This window comes from Falco cherrug, chromosome 5 (genome assembly GCF_023634085.1).
Source record: "Falco cherrug isolate bFalChe1 chromosome 5, bFalChe1.pri, whole genome shotgun sequence".
Classification (NCBI taxonomy): domain Eukaryota; kingdom Metazoa; phylum Chordata; class Aves; order Falconiformes; family Falconidae; genus Falco; species Falco cherrug.
Window position 1 is genome coordinate 75,675,385 of NC_073701.1, and position 22,802 is coordinate 75,698,186.

General features: G+C 36.5%; 2 protein-coding genes across 4 annotated transcripts in view; one reads left to right on the forward strand and one right to left on the reverse strand.

Moving 5' to 3' along the window:
- The window catches only part of FBXL13 (F-box and leucine rich repeat protein 13), a 90,382-nt gene that overhangs the window by 37,945 nt on the left and 29,635 nt on the right, over nucleotides 1-22,802 (reverse strand). The window contains 4 exon segments of the mRNA XM_055711977.1: nucleotides 3,348-3,477; nucleotides 6,850-6,928; nucleotides 6,931-6,949; nucleotides 11,157-11,209. Coding sequence (XP_055567952.1) covers nucleotides 3,348-3,477; nucleotides 6,850-6,928; nucleotides 6,931-6,949; nucleotides 11,157-11,209 — 281 coding nt within the window.
- LRRC17 (leucine rich repeat containing 17) lies at nucleotides 3,221-22,054 on the forward strand. Of its 3 annotated transcripts, none has more exons than XM_005443459.4 (4): nucleotides 3,221-3,407; nucleotides 14,993-15,866; nucleotides 19,592-19,747; nucleotides 21,129-22,054. In XM_005443459.4, exons 2-4 carry the CDS (start codon nucleotides 15,110-15,112, stop codon nucleotides 21,530-21,532), a joined length of 1,317 nt encoding a protein of 438 aa, XP_005443516.1. In that variant the 5' UTR covers nucleotides 3,221-3,407; nucleotides 14,993-15,109; the 3' UTR covers nucleotides 21,533-22,054. The 3 variants fall into 3 exon arrangements, with proteins under 3 accessions (XP_005443516.1, XP_055567403.1, XP_055567404.1); XM_055711428.1 differs by having other exon boundaries at nucleotides 21,065-21,558; XM_055711429.1 differs by having other exon boundaries at nucleotides 21,100-21,558.

Below are 22,802 nucleotides of genomic sequence, written 5' to 3' on the forward strand. Positions count from 1 at the left end.
CTGCATGACTGAGATAATTTTATAAATGTATCATTTTTCTTGCATGATCATAAGTCAATGCAATGATTATACATAAAATATAATTGTCTGCAAGCAGTTTTCAGTCTAATATGTAAATGACTGATTTGGTGTTTTTTTTTTTCTTAACTGTATGCTAGTATACTGTGATCTGAAATGAGGGCACATCAAAGCAAACATGGAGCAAACCACAGCTAAAGATTTGTCCCCATAGATTCAGAAAATAAATTTAGTGAAAAGATAAAATGCTTGTAAGAATGTCAACATTCATTTAATTTCATCCTTTTATAGTTTCTTAATTCCAAAGACTAGAAACATGGAATTTTTATTCAGGTTTTGGCTCATTTGCTACACATACAGTACTGCTTCAAAATTCCTTCTTTACCCCCCTGAACTGATTGTATTTGTGGAACCGACCCTGCAATGCAGAATGCTGTCTGCAATGCAGAAGGAATTTTGAAGAAACACTATTCAATGATTCTAGTATTGTCAATGCACTGTGAATGAAGAAACTTGAAAATCAGTTTAAGACTGAGGAAGGACTCCAGTGGTACACAAGGGGCTATCTTTTTTTAAATTCTGTGTTTGTCAGGAATGATAAAACAAATTGTGACATCCTTTCCTTTTCAGATGTTTGGCACATTACATTGATGGCTTGCCTCCACATGTTATTTTCCACTGTCCAAAAAAAAGTTTATATTATCATACTGCTGAACTAGCGTATTTCTAAAAATATAGAAGAGTGCAGGTGTAACTTAAAGTTTTCTTCAGTTACATGACTTTGTACTTAGGAAATGTAAACAATCAGTCCTCTTCTGCAATAAATAAAGAACATAACTCAGATTTTCTCCCTAAGTGATGGCCCCGTTTTGCTGTTTGATATGTCTAAAGAAGACAGAATTTGACAGTAGTTGCCAGAATGAGAATTTTCTGAATGAAGCCAGAGCAGAAGGAACTCAGATAGTGAAAACTGGTGATGCCTACACATTTGCCAATCCCCACAAACACAGCAGGACGTCAAGAAATTAAAGGGTCAAATTTATTTTTCTCAGTGGCTTGTGATCTCTTATCCAGCTGTTGTAAACTACATCAACTGATACACCGCTCTAACACATTCTGGGCCAGAATAGTTCCAGTCTGAAAATCAGTCATAGATGTTGGCACCAAAAATAAAAAGTCAATTTCTTCAAAAATCTCCATGTTTCTAATTAACTGAGGATACCTCTCACCAAACTGTTACCTCAATCTAATACATTGGTAAATGACATGCTTTTGCTTTATACCCTTCCACCTTTTCATTTTTGTGTCTAATAGCAGAAAATTTTCCACCTATACTGTTCAGCTTCAGAAGCAGAACAAAGAAATCTTACGCTTTCTAGGTAATTCTTTGAGAATACAAATGGTACAGCAGGACACCTTTTGAGCAGGACACAAAAGAATCTCTATATTTTTATGAAAATATCTTGAAACTCATTAATTAAATATTTAGCACCTGTGTCAACCTGAATGACTGAGATTTTATGTAAAATTCCTATACCTACAATTCACCCAGTATTATTACCATGAATTAATATAACAGTCAAAGGAACGGACTGCCTTGTTTTATGACAGCAGACTAGAAAATGTGTGCTTAATTCCCAGTTTTCTGCCTAATATGTTTTAACAAGCTATTTAAATGCCCTGGTCCTCAAGTTGCCACTTACAAAACAGTATAATCACCCATTTTACAGATGGGCTTTCTAAACAGATGTTCAAATCCTACAGTAGTAATGGTAATATAAGAACTCATATAAACAGAATTGTAATGTTAAAATGAAGGAAAAAAACAGGAAACATGAAGAACCAGGAAAAAAATATATTTTATAGAATATATATTCTGTTATATAGAACACTTTTTAGCATATTGTAAATGTTTATACTATAGCTTCACTACATTTTTCTAACTAATTCCAAAACATTAGAAGTTCCCTTTGGTTTAGTTCATCCAATGAGGGGGGGGGAAAGAATTCTATCTTATTAAAATGCTTTCTGCAACAGCGATGCAATTTGATGCTTTTTTTGGTTTTAACTGTTTATTTAAATACTCAGTCATGATCACTAAGGACTGCTCCAGAATCGTGGGAAAACCCAAAATGGAGGAAGCTGTGGAATCCCTTTCAGAGCTTTCAAATACACTGGTGAGCAAACCCACTTCCCTCTGGAAAGGGGAGGATCGTGGTTTTCCCAGTTCGATGATGTTACTTTTCTCTGACTACTATTAGATCATGCTTTCTAGAGGCAGATCCTTACAGCTCATGATTACATTTCTGAACAAGCAGGAATGCTGCTTTTGGAAAAAAATAACCAATTACTGGCATTCTGAAAAAGTAACTCAGAGGTAGGTAGTTCTTAAATTTCCTCTAACCTCAGCCCTCATTTCAAATTTCACACTGTCACCACACAATAGTCTCAGCATGATTCTCAGGAACAAGAAACAGATGCTCACAGTAAAGAGCAGTAAGAACAAGACTGTTGCCCTATCTCTCTTCATCCTTGGTTCTGCAAAGATTTTGCTAGATGGAAGTTAAACCATTATATCCCTCAGACTACATTTCTTTATCATTTCACATGTGTTTTGTAATTTGGAGAATCTTCTCAGTGTATAAAGAAATACATGTGGGAGTCTTTAGTAAAACATTGGCAAATTTTTACTGCCTTACAGTTTGGCATTTCATATGGCTTTTGAAGTATGTTTCAAAATACAATATATATTTGAAAGTTTCTAAAATAGTACCAGATTCTAAAACCTTGGTTTTCTTTAGAAGTTTAGTAGAAGACTAAAATAATCCAAAACAGTAACTACTTTTAGGCTTCAGTTATAAATACTACTTCAATTTATATATTCAACTAATAGAAAATAGTAACAAAAATTCACTTTTTAATTAATTTCCTTATCAGGAGATCAAGTGTAAATTCATATTTTTCCAGTGCAGAGTGGCTTTTAATTTTTTTATATCTTAGTAAAAACTTCATTTTCAAAACTCCTGGTTTAAAAACCTAACTAACCGTGACATAGAATTAGTCTATTTATGGCTACAAAAAGCAAGCCTTGTTCTCATTATGCAGTAAGTACTAGCTGTTTATAGTTCTGACAGTTTGTTGGAAGTGATTCAAACCTATAGTGCTATTATTCCTTAGTAAAATTTAAACAGCTGTAGTCATGTAATTCAAAACCCTGGAAGCCTGCTGCAGTGCTTGTTCTACTTCAGTATACCATGAATGCAGGATGCAGCCAGTCATATAAAGGACTCTCCTCTTCACAGAATGAAAGAAAGACGTGAACTACAAACCTGAATGCAACCTGAAAGATCCAAATAGATGAGCTTGTGACAGCCTCTTCCAGAGCCCAGGTACAGTAAACCTTTGTTTGTGAATTTGCTGCAGTGAGCTAAACTCAGATACTGTAAATTGGGGAAGCTGCTTTGCAAAAAAAATCCAAAACAGAGAGCAAATTATCACAAGGGTATGTTACAGAATCAAAAAAACATGAAATACCATAGTTAGAGTATTCTGAAAATCACTGTAAAGAGAAGATGTTTGATATGAAACAGAATTATCTCCTTGCTGAAGTTGGAATGTCCCTTTCTTCTGCTGCGCTTTTTCCTCTGCTCCTTATATTGTAAATTACTGGGGAATAGCACTATCATACAACATATTTCACCATATGAAAACAGTATAATTTTAAAGTTATCTTAAATAACTGCAAAAGCGTACTTTTTTAATGAACTGGCATTTTTGTGTGCATACTTTGAAACCTAATAGACTTTTCAGTATAAGTTTGCTGGACTGTCTTTGCCATTGATTTTACAAGCAGTGCCTGCTGCAAATGAAAACCAGAAGTGTATCATAAGACATTAAAAACACAAAGGTACAGTTAGAGCTTCTCAAGTCATATAATTATTTAGTAGAGTACTATTAAAAGATTCTGAAAAATTGAAAGAGATACAAAAGGAAATTATCCAACAGGCAATCATCCAATGTTAGGTTTTGATCTGTTCTTTTGGAAAACATTTCTTTAAATGTTAGTTACAAAACAAACTGTATAAGTGGAAAATGTTAATCAACAGCACTCTGTAAAAGCAAGACTCTATACCCTCAATATACTTAAGTTTCCGTCTGCAGCTTTGGTTTGTAACATACTAAAAACTATTCATTTTTCTGAACTACACTTCTAACTGGAATAAATAACAATTGCTACAAGCACCACAAATTAAAGCCTATAGAAAATGAAAACCTAGAATTAGGACCTACTGCTCTGGTAGAAATTTAGTTGTAGGGACACAGTCATGCAGTTCTGCAAGTCAGCAAATGTAGGCATTTTGAAGAAAGATGGGAACACCCACTGAGGACCTGACTGCTTAAGGAGTGACATACATGTTTGGAACTGACTTTATACTTTCAATATAGAGTAGGGAAACATGCTAACATGAACTGAACACACACACACAAAAGAGATAGGAAGCTGGAAAAGAATGTTACCACTAAAAAAAAAATACAAAAATATTAAGAAATTAAATATAACATCACTTTTCATGGGGGGCGGAGGGAAACCAACAAAACAAGACAGACAACATCAAAACCAGATATTAGAATATAAGGGCATGTGTTGGTGGTGCGTTTTTTTAAGTAGAAACAATTAATTCATATTAAACACAGAAATAAAAGTATCCTTCCTTGTAGAAGTATAAGCCATTTTGCATTTTAGTGACATATTCCACAGAAATGAGTGGGGAAAAAAATCAAACTCAGAAACAGTACACTTCCAAACTTACCTGACAAAATAGCTAATGTATTAAGAGACTAGTTTTTATACTAGCAGTTTTAACTCTTTTTAAAGTCTATGTTGCTACAAGGTTTCACAACTTAAGACACAGGGAAGCCTTTCCTACTGTATTTTGAAGACTGTGGTCACAACCTTCCAATACTTTTGAAGACAAATTTTCTTTACAGGTCATATGACTCATTTTTATGATCTGGGAATTTTAACACATGCCACCTTCTGCCATTTTTAAAGTGACAGCTTTCTTAAAACTGAAGCTTGATACACAGACTACTAAAAATCCTTGTTTTGTGTTACAGATAATTTCTGCAGGAATTCTGTCATACGATTTTTTCAATTAATTTTGGCATTAGTGATCTCAGCATCATTGTTTTAAAGCAATCTGACAAAAATCACCTTCTGACTTTTATTCCTGATAGAGAATATTCATGTCTACCATATGCAGAAGAACTTTCCAGAGGGAAAATTGTAGCTGGTGATCTGTGTTGTGTAAAACAGAGGTTAGAGGTTAAAATGCTTGTATGGAACAGTAGGAGAGAATCAAAAATGACCAAACAGATTTGAGCATACTCAATCTACACTTCACTTGTTCCTTGCTCCAATAACAGACATCTGATACAACAGCAAACTTCACATGCAGTGTTATAAAATGCAGTACTGCCACCTCTAAGAACTTTGTATTAGTTACCTCATTACACAGGACCTGTGAGAGCTAATGCTTTTGAGATGGCATGTGAAATGTTGATGAAATTTGTGTGCTATCAAAATCTTCACAGGACAGCAACTTTTTGTACATCCCCATAATCCTAGAAACAATGAGCTTTGCTTTTTGTCCAGATATTGACAATAAAACCAGTGTTATCTTATGGTTTTAAATCAGAAGCATTATATGTGACTGGGAAAATTTATTAACGGGGTGCAAGTTAACTGCAAAATATACTTTCTCAGTGGAAAATTTTCCTTTTTGTTTTAAACATTTTATTGCATTGAAAGCTTCAACTACCTAAGAAATGAATTGTTCTGACTTTTGGTGGCAACAGCATGCTCAGGTAACGAGGATAACATATGCTGAGATTACCTATAGAACAGCTGTTCCAAACTTCAACATAAATATATGGAAATTTAAAAAGAAAAAATATCAGCCAACATGCAGAAAACACAGACTATGACAAGATTAATACTGATGAAGAGATGAGTGGTAAGATTGGAGGCACTAAATAGAAAACTTTGCTAAAACAAATGTTAGTTATATGAGGATATGGCATTATAGACTAAGAAAAACAAAAGTGAAAATGTATTATGTGAATGCCAAAGAAAATATGTTTCTGGAGTTTGTGGGGCTGCTGTTGAAATGAAGACATTTTCCTCATAGGAAACAGCAACAATGTATAGCTATCATCAGATCTACATAAATCTTTGTGATGGCTCCTATCACGGACCACTATGCCTCTTTTCCTCTATGGTAGATTTTACTGCAGCAATTCTACCTACCAAGCAGACCAAGCAGATGTAACAACATGAAGGGTTACATCTAAACCAGGAATGGCAGACCTCTGTAAGAATGTAAATTCTCTGCCTTCAGCTCACTAATCTTCCAAATAAGAGTTGGGAATAACTCTTTGTTTTGCAGTTGTCACTCAAGGCCTTGGCTCACACAATATACCTATCCACAATCCTCTCTTGCAAAAATATGTTTTTAAGAACATATCTAACTTGTAAACTTCTTGCATCATCCTGAGTAACTGGACATGCCCAAGAAATTTTTGGCTACCATGTTATTTTAAAAGTTTCTGTAAAATTCTGTGAACCATATAGGGTAATTTAGTGTACATTTTTAATTATACTAAAAAGAGAAAAGAACCGCTAAGCCAACTGTATGGGGCATATTTTTTCATTTTGTATAGCAGACAGAATTCTGTAAATCACTCAAAAGGAGTATTTCTACTACATAGGCCTCTAAGTTTCCTGCAAGATTAAAACAATCACACTTTCATATTTCTGTTTAATTTTACCTTGACAATAGTCATAGTGTTCCATTACTAATGTCTGTATATGACAGATTTAAATAGAGAAGAGCTCTGCAACCTTTGATATGAGTCTCATCGATTCATCCTGAATAACAATAAAAAAATTCCAGAATTACAATAGAATTTTATTTGTATTAATTTATCTTACATTTTTATGCAGAATAACAAGGGGAAAAAACATTAATAAGTACCTTTAAATCATCATAATATTTTTTATACATCACCGCCATTTTCTTTGGAAGCCTCAAAGTAGAACACTGAGAGACACGTGATGCTACTTTTACTCACTTAAGTATGGTAATTTTAACATTCCAATTCGTTGAAACATCACACATTACACAGTCCTACAGAGCACAGGGGCCTTTTCATATGGTTGCAAGTTAGTACATTTACACATTTTACTAAACCAAGATTCTTTATAGCCAGTCCTATCTAAATGGTGTCTAAAAACACTGGTGCATTTTCTCCATGAACTCTGGTACACTTCTCTAACCAGTAATATCATTTACAAAATACTTCCTGTTTAGTTCTACCCTCTAGGTGTAACATTATATTTAATTATAAGGCTTCCATGTTTTATTGACCTGCAAAAGTGATACTACCTATATTATTCTATATATCATTCAATTAGAATACAATGGGAACGAATTTGCTAGTATGAAGAATGTTTTACAATAAATGTCAATAATAGAAAGGCAGAAAGTCAGCACTTACACATGGAAATGTAATAGTTGAGTGTGTATCTTTTGCCAAGTTGTGGTCACCTTTTTATTATTTCAGTTATCAGGCAAAAGGACACCAAGATAGCTAGAAATTCAATACCAATCAACTTTAAAGAGGGCAGTTTGTGCTTTTGAAATATATTCCTGCAACAAAGGATTTGAGAGAGGCGGTATCAGTAAAAATAGGTATGTTGGTGGAAGATAACCATAACCTGAAGAGAACTGAAGGTATAGGGAGTTGTGAGAAAGCACTGGGAGGACAGCATGAAGGGGAAAACTCTGAAACCTTTCATGTGAAAACAGCACAACCAGGGGTCCGTCTCAAGTGTCTGAACACAAACACTTGTAGCATGGGAATCAACCAGTAAGGATCAAAGGCCACACACAGGTGCAAAGCTATGATTTCATTGGGATTCCAGAGATGCAAAGGGGTAGCACATACAACAGGAGGACTGCAATGTATGGTTACAGAATATTCAGGAGTGACAGCCCAGGTAGGTGAGGACAGGTTGCACTTTATGCAAAGTTTTGCCTAAATGCATGGAGCTTTGTATTGGACTGGGCGACAAGTCAGTCAAGAGCTTATTTGTAAGGATTGGAGGCTAGACCTATGAAGATTACATTGTGGTAGGTATCTGCTACAGGCTGCTTGATCAAGAAAAGAAGGTAGATGAAACCTTCTTTGGGCAGCTGAAGGAAGCCTTACAATTGCCCATCTTGGTTGCTCATGAGAGACTTTAACCACTCTGGTGTCTGCTGAAGAGTGACATGGCTGGGCACAAACAATCCAGGAGACTTCTCAAGTGTGTTGAAGAAAATTTATTGATCCAGGTGACTGATGAGTGGTCTATGGAACAGGTTCTTCTCGACTTGTTTCACAAACAAGGAAATACTGGTCAAGGATGTGAAGAACTAGAGTGGCTTTGGTTACTGCAACCATGAAAATGGGGAGTTTCAAATCCTGGGAGAAGAAAACAGGACAAATTGTAGAAGAAAAAGCCTGAAGAATCTTGAGAGCAGATTTTGGCTTGTTTGGGGGTATGCTTAACAGGAGCTCACGGTAGACAGCCCTGGAAGGCAAAAGGACCCAGGAGAGCTGGTTGATCTTCAAGGCCAAGGTACTCAATGACTTTTTTGCCTGTTTTTACTGCTAAGGCTTGTCTTAAGGCTTCTCAAGGTGCTCTGTAGGAGCCTGCTATCAGAGTCTGTGGGAGTGAACGATGGTAGAAGATAATATCAGGGAGCACCTGAGGAAATGGAACAAGAGAGGATGCATCCAAGAGTACTAAGAAAGCTGGCTCCTGTCACTGAAAGGCCTCACTCATTTCTGAAAGGTCATGGCAATCAGAGGATATTCCTGATGACTGGAAGATAGGAGATGTCACATCCATTTTCAGGAAATGAAAAAAGGAGAATCCAGGAAACCACAGGCCAGTCAGCCTCACCTGAGTCCCTAGGAAGGTTATGTATCAAATTCTCCTCAAAGCCCTGTCTAAGCACACGAAGGATGAAAAAATGATAGTGAACAGCCAGCATGGATTTACCAACTGCAAAGCATTCCTCACCAAGGCAATAATTTTCTATGATGAAATTATTAATCTATGGATAGGGGGGAAAACCAGACATTATGTATCTTGACTTCAGCAAGGCCTTCCACACAGGCCACAGTACTTTTTATAGCCAAACTGGTAAAACAAAGGCTGGATTAGTGGGTTTCAAGGTGAGTGAAAATATTTCCAGACTGCCAGGACAAAAGACTGTCACCAATAGTGCTAAGTGCCATCGGTGGCTTGTGGCAACTGGCATCCCTAAAGGGTCCATACGGAGGCCAGGACTGTTAAATGTCTTTATAAATGGTTTGGATGATAGGTACAGAATACATTCTCAGCAAATTCACAGACTATTTCAAACAAGGGGGAGTGTCAATATACCAGAGGCTAGAACTGCTATTCAGAGAGATTTAGTCTGTAAAAATAGGCTGACAGAAACCTGATTAAGTTAAACAAAGGTAAATGCAAAGTCCTGCATATGGGAGGGAATAACCCCATGCATCAGTACAGTCTGGACACTGGACAGAAAACAGCTGTCAGACACGCTGACCTGAGAGTCCTGGTCAATAACAATCTAAATGTATGTCACAGTGTTCTCTTCCAAAAAAGGTGGCCAATACTGAGCTGTATTGGCAAGACTGTAATCAGCAAGTCCCTGCTATCCCATGAACCAGACCCTGGCATCACCTAGGAATGTGCTTGCTGTATGTACCAAATGTGTGTTAGCAAGCATGCTAACTACCAAACAGAACAGGCAGTTATGAAACAGTGTTTTCAGTCTTTACAATTTGGCAAGACCTGGCCCTCTTATTGTCTTCATGCAGGAACCTACACTCAACATGATCCTTAAGAAGCATACAGCCTCAAAATATTATGCTGTAATTATCATATAGCACGTATTATGTTATGTAGCAAGATGATTCTACAGTGTTACTCAAAGAACTTAATAATATAACTTTATCCCTTCTTTGTAGCTAGTACAGCAAAGAAAATTATATACTCTGTGAAAATGGTGAGAACAAGTTATTTGACAATAAAGCTAACACCAGCACAAAGAGATATGAAGATATATGTAAAGCAGAACTATGACAGACTATTACAAATTAGAAACTCATGGCTCTTCTGCAGCTCTTGCCTCTCTAACTTGACCATCATATGCCATTTTTGTATGAAGTTGATAATCTGTAGTTTACCTGTGGTAATTTTTGAAACCTTGTGTGTAAATATTGGTGTGTTTCGGGGCTAGACCCAGACACATCACTCCAAAGACAACTAAACTACGCCAAATTACTTGTTTATATACTTAACACTATAAATAGCCTATAAATGGGCATATGCATAATAAAAATCTATTAAGAACCATAATTTCTACAAAAACTATTGATTTTAGTTTTAGATTGATTTTGTTATTAGAAAAATTTGCCCATATCAGTGTTGTTCCTAAGAAATTATTAATTAAAGCAGAGTCAAACACTGTTTTTCCATCAGAAAAGAGCAACGAAAAAACATTAAAGAGAATTAATGGAAGCAAGATAAAACTGAAAATGTTAAAGGAAAAAGAATGGCCAAATATATAATGGTGATTGCATACTTAAGAGGCCTTTCAGATGAAGGCTCTCACAAATATCTAGAAATTTAGAGAGACATTTAAAGAGCCTAAGTGTACTACTGAATGAAGGAATAAAGAAACTTGGAAACAATATAGGATTAAAACATATTGTTGACAACTCCAAACTTAAAATAACAAAAAAACCCCTCCCCCAGACCGGTGAAGTTTTGAAGCCCATTTATTAAAATTAATTGAGCTTGAATATGCAATTTTGCCCTGGCACTGTAGAAAATGAATGAAAACTTCACTGAGTATCTCTGAATCCTGCTAAACTCCATTTTCAGAGTACTTAAGAGCAGTAGTGTCTACTTTTTATCTGGAAGTTTTCTGTACCCAAAAAAACATAGCACTTCAAAAAATCTTCCTTCTTGGTATAATTTAGAGTTCATGGGAAAAATCTGTAGTACTTACATTTAATCCCTGGCATTCAGAGAGAATTGAGTCTTGCAAATTCTTACATTCACCTAAAAACAAACAAACAAACAAGCAGTCATATTAAAGGTGAACAAGTTCACATTCTCAGTGTACGACACAGATGTAAGAATTCCTATTACAGATTCAGTCCATCTAGGCCAATATTCTCCCTGAAACCATGGCCACAGCTGATTACTGAGAAGAAAGCACAAAAAACCAAAGTAGAATACAAAGTTGGAGTAAGCTGTCCTGAGGAGATGTCTCTCCTTACAGTCCATCAACTAATGGCTGACTTAGGAAACAAGCTGTTTTCAGTCTTAAATTACCAAGGAACCAGAAAGCTAACTAATTAAGCAATCTGGAGTTAGGAATGCCAGAATTAAGTTTTCCACATAGGTTTATCTGTCCCTCCCACCCATATATTATGACACAAGTATCTAATTATATACATGAATAACTTTTTTCCCTCTGAAAATAAAGGTGCAGCAATCAGAGGAATGGTAGGAAAAGCCCTGCTTATGTTCTGCAGGTATAGAATTCCAGAGAATTTAGCTGCCTAAGACAGTCTCTTCTGTGTGCATAAGATCTATTAATTTTAGAAACTCCTATTTGGCAGAGATTGTTGCAATTCTAACAAAATAATTAAAGATAGATGTCTGACACTAGACGCAACACTTACACATCCCTTCAGACACTCTTCTGCCAAATTTTGAGTCTATTCTCCAAGGTAAAGATGCAAAAACTCCTATTAAACATAGTGATATTTTTACCTTAACCTAATTTTCAAGAATTATTGATCTGTCTACCCTGAAATGGAAAAAAAAAAAAAAAAAAAAAAAAGCTAATATGGAAAATGCAGTATGAAAGGTTTATAGACTTGGAAGAAATATATTTTTAAAATCTTTACAAACATGTTTTCATATGGTAAGCCAAATACATGTTTTCAATTGCAATCAAGCATTAGTGCAACAATAGATCTGTGTATTCTTTTCTACGGGGACTGTGACCTCAATGATATCCTTTAACACTGTCTAACTCAGTGCTTTTTGAGGAGTAGGACAATACTGAGAGGAACTGCATAACCCAAAATAAGTTAACCAATTAAAATCTTCCTTAAGGCTGCTAAGCCACAGAAATTAAACACCTCTTACATGTTATTTTGCTTTAGCACTAAATAAGACACAGTTACGATTTTACCTGTGAAGCTGTACATGCTACTGAAAGCAACTGCTCTTTTTGGTGTTACATGTGAGTATAATTTGGTTAGCAGACAGTATGTAATACTAGTAAAAAATTCCAGTTCAGGCACAGGAGATGGCAAGGAAGAAGAAAGAGTATTTCAATAATTATTTATTACCTTTCCTCCCCAAGTTCCTCCTTTTCTATTTCCAAGCTCTCCTGGACAGAATTACTTATGACATTATCAGAACGGTTATCAGTTCAAAATAAAACAGAAGATCCCAATTATGATTCAAGCCATTAAAACTACAGGCTTGAGGAAGAGTGGCTGAAAAGCTGCCTGGCAGAAGAGGATCTGGGGGTGCTGGCTGACAGCCGGCTGAACAAGAGCCAGCAGTGTGCCCAGGGGGGCAAGAAGGCCAACAGCATCCTAGCTTCTGTCCAAAACAGTGTAGCCAGCAGGACCAGGGCAGTGATTGTCCTCTTGTACTGAGCACTGGTGAGGCCGCATCTCGAACACGGTGTTCAGTTTCAGGCCCCTCACTGCCAGAGAGACATTGAGGTGCTGGAGCGTGTCTGGAGAAGGACAATGAAGCTGGTGAAGGGTCTAGAGAACAAGTTTTAACGAGGAGCAGCTGAGGGAACTGACTCAGAGGGACCTTATTGCTCTCTACAGCTCCCTGACAGGAGGCTGTAGCCGGGGCTGGGGGTGGGTGGGGGTGGGGAGGGGGTCGATCTCTTTTCCCAGATAACAAGCCACAGAAAAAGAGGAAATGGCCTCAGGTTGCACCAAGGGAGGTTTAGATTGGATGTTAGGAAAAATTTCTTCCCTGAAAAGATGGTGAAGCATTGGAACAGGCTGCCCAGGGAGGTGGTGGAATCACCATCCCTGGAGGTGTTTTAAAAACACATAGATGTGGTGCTTACGGACACGGTTTAGTGGTGGACCTGGCAGTCCTGGGTTAACAGCTGGACCTGATGATCTCAAAGGTCTTTTCCAACCTAAATGATTCTATGATTCTATAATTCTATGATCAATTTAAGCTGACTAGCATATAGCTGCCAAAAAGTAATAAATAAAATTTCATTCTTCAGGTAAGGGATAAAGTTCTTAATGCAAACACTCGTTCACATTGTGAACTAAGAGAATCTGAATGCAGATGGACAACTGGCAACTACAGGAACAAAGTGAAAAAAACAGTCAGTGCGTTTTCAAAGGCAATATTAACAACTTGCCACATGGATTAGAGGAATGCAGTAGCATGCATAGACAGGACTGCTCCATCCATCTAATGAGTGAAAACTGCACAAATACTGGAAACATCTTATGGTGGAGATGCAGTTTAAACTGATCTACCAATTTGTTCAAAAATGAACAATTTCTCTGCTTTCAAAACAATTGTACCTGATACTAGCCATTTTATTGTGCCATTTTTCGTCCAGATAAAAAGGAAGTTCTTTGAGTCCAAAACGATGGTGGTTTAGAAACAGGACATCTGTGCAATGATCTGCACTCAAGATTGGGATTCAATACCTTCCCAGGTGCTAAGGTCAAAAAGGACTGAGCATAACACAAAAATGTCCACAGTCAGAGAGAAAAAGTAACTAAGTAGTTAAGCCAAACTGAAAAATTTTAAAAAAGTTTCACAGGGAATAATATTGACTAGCAAAAGCAGGAAATCAGTGAGATGGAAAAAAGCTAGAAAATACAAAAACCTGAGGGGTTAAAACGTTTCTAAGGAAACACAACCTTGTGGCCAAACTTCACTGAAAATGAAGGAAAAGGGTAGTGCACAGGAGTAGTATGGGAAATTCAGGAGGGAACATAGGCCAAAAATTACTGCAAATACTGAGGCAATTTTGGACATGTTTCAGGGAGCAGGCCTTGTTTTCCCCTAATAATAATTACTAATGATTGTCTTTGGCTTTCTTGGAAAGGCAAAAGTTCCTGGTTTACCCCTCTGTACTCTCCTCAAGTGGCCACTCCTGGAAGCGGTTTGAAGCAGGCCATGGCCAGGATCTGCAGGTTCTCTTTGCGCTCTGCCTACGCTCAGATGACACACAGCCTCATAGGCTCTTGCAAAAGATTATTTTCGGGTCCTTCTCAAAGCAGTCCAGACAACTCTGTACCTGACATAGCCCACAAGAGACACTTGGTAGTAGCAGGGGTAGTTATGATAAATCAGGGTTAAACCTGAAAACGTGTCCACACTTGAGCACAGTATAAAACAGGGTTTGATAGGCACTGAATGACTTTCCCCAGTCTGGCTCTGTATGTGTTCCAGTGGGTCAACACCCAGAAAGCTGGAAAGTATCAGCTTCAAGCTTCTCTTTCAAGCTCATCTTCCAAGACAAACTTAAATACAAAGAAGATTCAGCCTGATGCCATTTTCCTGAATATATGAGAACCTTCTAACAAAGATGAGTTAGGAATTGGTCCATGTAATTTCCCATGTTCAATCAAAACAAACGACAGTAGATCAGACAGTAAAAACAACAACAAAAAAAGATAGGACATTAAATCTTCAAAGTATTTGTGAAGCTCCAAGTAGTGTAATGATTGCGTACTTGACTGATTGCTGCATATTATGTACAACCCTCCGTGAAAATGCCTGTTTCATGTGTTCTAATATTTTACTTTTCTTCCAACACAGGGATCCCACATACCCCCGTTGAGCCTTCTCAGATCTGTACAACACTGCTAAGACTATCCAAAAATTTCAACTGTTCCAGCTGTCACAGAAAATAACTGCGGCCAGCTGAATGTCAGGATGCAAGTAGTTAGTATTTTACTACTACTTCTTCTTTGTAAAGCATCTGACTGTAGGAAGACAAGGAATAGGAGTCTGAGAAACAATGAAAGGGAAAACATCCTAAGGAAAGCATCTAGCACTGCTAAGCGCAATGCCCGAGGCCTACCATGTGATATATACACTTATCTTCATGAGAAATACCTAGATTGTCAGGAAAGAAAATTGGTTTTTGTGGCACCTGATTGGCCAGAGGATTTAAAACACATGCTGCTAGCAAGAAACAGGATCCGTAAATTGAAGAATAATATGTTTTCCAAGTATAAAGTACTGAAAAGTCTGGATTTACAACAGAATGAGATATCAAAAATTGAGAGTGAGGCTTTTTTTGGTTTGAATAAACTTACCACACTCTTACTTCAACATAACCAAATTAAGAGTTTATCTGAGGAGATTTTCATTTATACACCCAGTCTAAACTACCTGCGTCTTTATGATAATCCCTGGCATTGCAACTGTGAACTAGAAACTCTCATTACAATGCTACAGGTTCCAACAAACAGGAATTTGGGAAATTATGCCAAGTGTTTGCACCCAATAGAACTGAAAAATCAAAAGCTAAAGCAGATAAAAGCTGAACAGCTATGTAGTGAAGAGGACAGGCAGGACCCCCAAAATATAAAACGGGAGAAGCCTGAAGCTGGTAAACCAGAATTTGATTCTTCTTTGTGCCACATGTATGTGTTTCCTGTGCCAACTCTGAACTGCAAAAGAAAAGGTTTGTATCTGTCCTTCTAACTGAATTAATGACTTTAATATTCTTGCTCCCTTAATACACTTACTCACATATTATTTACAGCAAATTAATATAGTACCAGTACTTGCTTTACTTTAACAAATACTGTTAATTGTTCTCCCGTAACTACGAGCAACAAGTAGGAATATGTTCCACATTTTACCTGTACTCTGCAGAACCAATTCTACAGATATTCTTTAGTACTTTAGTATAAGATATCCAACAAAAATCAACAGGAATAAAATTAAGCACATACTGAAGTTACTGAAGGACCAGCACCTCACTAGTCTGATTTTACAACTATAAACATACTAATCAGTCAAATTACAGCTGTGCTGAAATTGTTGTCCTGATAGAGAAAAGCACAGTGTGTCCTTTCTTCTCTCCAGTGTACAAACACAAAGATAGCAACAACTTTGACAGAAGCGAGCTGTGAAGCAGGACTGAGACAGCCAGCTGTAGAAACAATGCGTAAAGGAACCTGATTGCAAAGGACAGCCTTGCACATTTTCTGTACAAGATTTCTTCTGCTAAGGGAAGAAATTGTATGCTTTTGTTCGTAAAGAAATACCTCCTCTGTGTTCTTCCTGCCAGCACCCAGCAAACAGTTCAAAGTTAAAGGGCCTTCAAGAAATGTTTTTCAGATACTTGGATCCACTCCATTCCTAAATCCTTCTCAGGCTCCCAAAAGCCACAGTTAAGCCTTAAGGGTAAACCAGCTGGGGCATATATCAACACAAAATGCACGTTTATTTGTGCTTTATATTTCCCATATTTTATCCCATGATGAAACAAAGCAAACAAAAAAACAAATTAAGAATAAAGTCATTCTTCAACATTACAAATCTGAAATAAAAAGCACTACTAGATTTAGCCAAAATTGGGAGGATTTTTTCCCCACTTTTTTGAAGTATAGCCTGCAGTACCAGATCACTGCAGTATGTTTTGCCCACTTGTATCTTGCAATGTGTTTGCTAAACTTCTATTTGCTTTAACAGTGACTTAAATATATTTAACAACTCTGTGTGCCCTTTTATTCTTGGACCTTAATGCCAGAGACAAGCTCAGAAGCCACTTTAATAAGACAATACCTAAATATAAGGAATGAATGATTTCAGTATTTGATTGAATGGTTTATCCACTACATATGTCATAAAAAACGGTCCACATTTTTACTTTTTTCCACCCTGTTAAATTATTTTCTTCTTCCTATAGCTCACTTTTCTCTTTGTTTTACCATGCAGCTACTACTTCTTTTCTTATTAACAATTTATGGGTTTTACTGGTGAACATTCATTAATTTCTTAATATTAACCTACCTTACCTTTCCCTGTATGATAGGATCTTAATTATTCGATTCCAGATTACAACCTGAATTATCCTTCATAGGATTCTATCATTATTACCTTATGCCTCCAGTAAACTGTGATACTGAACAAAAGCCAGGCACATATTATAACCTTAATATAAGAAAAGACTGACTTTCCAGCTCTCCCCGTTTAGTGGTATCGAAGGGATGAGCTGAATACATGAATATACTCAAAAACTTTTGGCTGCAAACATGTTACTTTTTTTCCTCTAAGTTCACAGAAACAATCACAGGAGTTTCACAGGTTTTTACGGTGTTTTAAGAAAGTGGTTTACTGTCTTTAGTACTAATAATGAAGGACTAAAGTGACTTCATCCTCTACATGAGTATACTGGAGGGTACAAGGACTCCCTCCTTCAGATCAAGGACTAAGTATATCACTCCAGGACTTCCTGAGTGTCTAGCACAGACACACTGAGTACATTCAATATTTTTTACGAAGTATCAGATCTACTGTGCATATGCTTGACAGCTGGATGCAGATATTCCATGGACATTTGGGATTTCTGAACATATGGTAATCTTTGATGAAAGCATTTTATTTACTGCCTTTGCATATGATTATTGTGCAGCAGATGCACAATCTTATTGGAATTTTCATCAGAAACTGGAGTATAATGCACCCAAAATCCTGGGAAAACACAAAACTATCTCTAAATCTGCATCGACAAGATTTCAGAGTAGGAAAAAAGTGCATCAGTTGCCAAACCAGTAAGATGACAAGAAAAGCTGCAATCCATCATTCCTTTACAATGGAGAGGATGGAGTGACAAGCAGTATAACAGTACTACGTATATCTAAAGAGCTATGACAACAGGTCAGCAGCTTTCAGTTGATGTCAGAAAGCTCATGAAAGAAACATCTTTAAAACACATATAACCACATGCATGTTCTCCTTTTTGAAGAACTTATTTATATCTCATCACACTGGTGATAAGCCAGATCTTTCAGTACTTCAGAATGAATCTGTTTTACACACACACACAAAAAAAAAACCCAAAAGCCACACACACACAAAAAAAACCCAAACAACAAAAGCTGGATGCAGAAATAACTTCTGTTTGCTTTTCTGCAAAAGAATTTGTATTTGCAAGAGCAGTTGAAAAAAAACCTGCTTTCTAGTACTGCCAAACTCTCCAAGTCTCTAAACTCACGCATTATTTGCATTCATTTGGTGACAAATAGGCACTGAAACTTTGACATCTGCAAGAGCAGGAAGCACTCCAACCAGAGCAGGCTGGAGTAGTTATAATACTTATGTATTTATAATACCAAAGCTCTGCTCAAAATCAGATATAAGGAAGACTCTGATACATTATTTTAGTCTCAAGCATACCTGATGCATTAGGCATCTTCAGAACTTCAGAAGTACACTGACAACACAATTTTCAGCACAGATCCAGAAACTACTTGCTTTCATTCAAAGACAGTCAAGTAAGAGGTATCACTCATTTTCTTGTAAAAACAGCCCAGGATTAGATCACTCATTGAGTAAACATAATCCTGGAGATTAGGTTTATTATCATTATCCTGAGAGGATTCAAACCACAGTTTGCACTTCTCAAGAATGTGCCCTTACCACTGGACTAGAAACTATTCTTTTTGTAACTCTTTTGCAAGGAACACTGAAAGGATACACACAGAGATGACTGAGAGGTGCTTGGCTACTTTGGTAATGCCAGTGATACAAGTAGGATAGAGAAGTAGATATAGATAGAATGCCACCATGCCGCCTGGACATGTAATAACTGTAAGTATCATAACAAATACAAAGTCTTAAATATTACTAAACCACTACATAGCTGCAACTACAGAACTATAATTATACATACTATATCAACTAGCATTTTTATAGCTGATATAAAATTAGAACATTTTACCTTTTCGCAACACAAAACAAAGAATGTAAAATAGAACACTATAATTTGATTATGGAAGATGTTCATATACCAATGAACGTTTTTTATAGAGTTATCCAGGTTTCTTTTCTTAAAATCACCAAGCCCTTTACCCATACTTTTTATTAGTGTAGTATCTTCACTACTTACCCTGTCCCTATACAAATGAATAGTATAGCTCTATTAAAATAAAAGTACAAAAGACAGAAAGAAGCTTTACTATTAGCACTAATGAAGAAAGCAGTTTTCACGTGAAACGTAAAGATACAAGTGAACAAAGCAATGAAATTCAGAAGTTGAAGAAACACGTTGACACTAGTAGTGGGGATAAAAGGGAAAGAAGACAAGAAACAATGCTAGTCTGACAAAACTCTGTGTGATACCTAAGCAGTAAGAATAAACTAAAGCTGATATAAGTTATCTCTTTTTCATTTTTTAAGATTTAAAGAAAGTTCCAGGTAACATACCTCCAGACATAGTTAAACTTGATTTGTCCAGCAACAAAATTAGACAACTACGAGCCAAAGAGTTTGAAGATGTCAGTGAACTGAAGATATTAAACCTAAACAGTAATGGAATATCTTACATTGATCCTGGTAAGAATAATTTAAAATATTCATTAAAAAGTTATTTGTGTCTTATTAATTATAAACTTTGATAATATCTCTATCATATATAAATGGGGGGGAAAAAAGGATTTAAAAATCTAGAAGTTGATGCAACTTTTACCTTTTGTACCACTCAATTCACAGAGTAGAGGTTTGTACTGAAATATAGTCATCATGGAAATCAATGAAGAGAGACTGACTTCAGCTGCCCTTTATTAATACTAAATCAACGAAGTGCAAAAACTTAATTCTGCAGATCGAAGGCTAATCATTTCCCCAAATGCTAAATAGTTGAAGGATTTTTTAAAGTATCTTTCCCAAATCTAAGAAATCTAAGAAAACTTGTCATATAATAAGGCTGCTTTTAAGTCCAATATAGGACAAGTAACAGACAAACCAAATGGATTTAAACTCTATTGGGTTAAAAATCACTACATATAATTGCTCTTAAATTATATATTGTTAGAAGTGAAGTAGTCTTATGGGCAATTGCTTATCACCGTTGTGTATTCAAACTTTAATAATGAAATCAGACACAGGGAGAGGGAGAGAGAGAGCGAGAGGAAGTATGAAGCAAAAAGAGCCTTCTCTAGTAGCATTTTGGAATTTAAACGGCAGTAAAAAGTGGTAATATCAGTAAAATAGTACTTAGGAGGTTTAACATTATACATAGTCAATTTATTTGAATAAAGACTTCTGCCATTAAATTAAAAAGTATACTTGCAAAAAGTATAAACTGCTCTCTGAAACGTAACTCAGCAGTATAATTAGGCAGCAGGTTGATTGGCATTGATAATATGCAGCTGTGGCCTTGCCTTGAAGGCAGTGGGTTGATTGACATGAATGATGTGCAGCTGTAGCTCGTTCCCACAAAGTGGTTAAAGAGCACTGAGGAGTGTGGGAGAGGTCATCAGGCAGGGAGGAGGAGCAGTGTGGTCTGATCTCTGGCAAAAGCCTTGTTGCAGCCTACTAGATTGTGCTGCAACACTAGCCCTGCACGTTGTCTAATACATGATCAGTTTTTATATTTCTGCTTCTGTATCATGGCAATAACAGTAGACTTCTACAAGCAAATTATGCATTCATTCACCTTACTTTCCCTATTCTATACTTGTAGATGCTCATTAATTGTTTTACTATTTTAACAGCAGTACAACTCCCCTAATGTCAATATATTTATACCAATATGTCACTGCCCGAGGCACAGGATGTATTTTAAAGTTGAGTGTTTGAAAAGTCTTTTTGCAGCCTTTAGCCAAAAATTTTAATAAATGTATAACTATGACTATATTTTTCCTGTTGCAGATATGCATGTTTTTTTTCGAACTTATCTTTATCAGGTACTGATAACTATTTGTCTATTGACCAGCTGCTTTCTCAGGCCTCAGTAACTTAGAGGAGCTGGATCTATCAAACAACAGCTTGCAGAATTTTGAATATGGAGTACTGGAAGATCTTTACTTTCTGAAAATACTATGGCTGAGAGAGAATCCTTGGAGATGTGATTACAACATTCATTATCTTTTCTACTGGTTGAAGCATCACTACAATGTTCACTACAATGGCCTAGAATGCAAAATGCCTGAGGAATACAAAGGGTGGTCTGTTGGAAAATATGTTCGAAGTTATTACGAGGAGTGCCCAAAAGACAAGCTGCCCATTTATCCAGAAACTTTTGATCTGGACAAAGATGATGAGGAATGGGAACGACACAAAGAACAATCAGTTCAAACAGTAAAGAAGCACGGTGTAATTGTCACTGTGATAGGCTAATAAGGGGACCCCCCCCCCTTTTTTTTTTTAGTACATTCAAATATTTGATACTTTGAGGAATAAAAAAATGCTGTTTACATTTTTTGTTAATTATATTGTTTGTAGGACTACCTACCTACAATGATTTCTTTTTATTGCAGTTAATAATTACAGAATGGCATTAGTTATACAGCATTCTTCATCAAGTAATAGTTTCTGACAAGCTGTTCTGGACATTCTTGTGAAATATTTTGGCAAATATTTGAAACTATACAGTAGGAATCGATAGACACAAATGTACATAATGTGGTGGGGAGGAGCTGTGTTATGTATGAACACAGCTTATGTGTTGACACAGAACTTGCTGCAGGACTGTGACCAAGACACATTTTTCTTGAATGTATTGCCAGTTCTTTGTATGTATCAGTTTCCTGAAATATTCCCAGAAAACCTTTCTAAGATTTTTGTAACGGCTTCCTGTTGTTTTACTGTGTATGAAAAATCAAACTGAAGACTAACCTTCAATACAATTCTAGAAAACCAGGAATGGCAATTGTTATACTGACTAGGATTCAAACCCAGAAGCTAGGTCCTACTTGCTGATTTATTAGTGTTCCTGCTCAGTCTTGAACGATTAACTCAGCCTCTGCCTCTTCTGTACCTGAGCTGCCTGAAACCACACATAGGCAAGACATGGCTGGTTCCCAAGATCCAGCTCCACCTGCTCATATTTGCCTTGTTTGGTTTTTACAGTAGGCAGAGCTGAAGTCTTTCTAGGAAATGTTTTAGGTTGTCATGTCAGTTTGATACAGATTACATGACATCACTTCTAGGTGAAAAGGACCATGTGAAGGCTGCTGTGGTCTGCATCCAACACACCAGTGCCCATCCAAACTGAAGGTAAGTATGCTTTTGAGTGCTCACTAGAAGTGTGAGACATTCTCAAAGTCTGTCCTTCCCCCAGCTCATTTGTAAAATGCACATTCTAACACCTCCTTATCACACAACTGTCTATGTGAATAAACAGTCATTTTAAACTGTGATTATTCTAATACTATGGTAACAGAGCTGTACAAGGGCCCCAGCTAAGTAGACAATATCTCTAAAGATAAAATTCCTCACTACATAATACACTGGTTAAAGGTTCTTTTACAGAAAAAGCTGGTTTTACTAAATGACTATTCTGTTTTTACATAATCATTCTGTTTTTTAAAATTCTGCATTAGTTAATACTGAACTAGCAGAACTAGTACCTCTTAAAGACAGATATTATAAACCTTTCTTTACACAT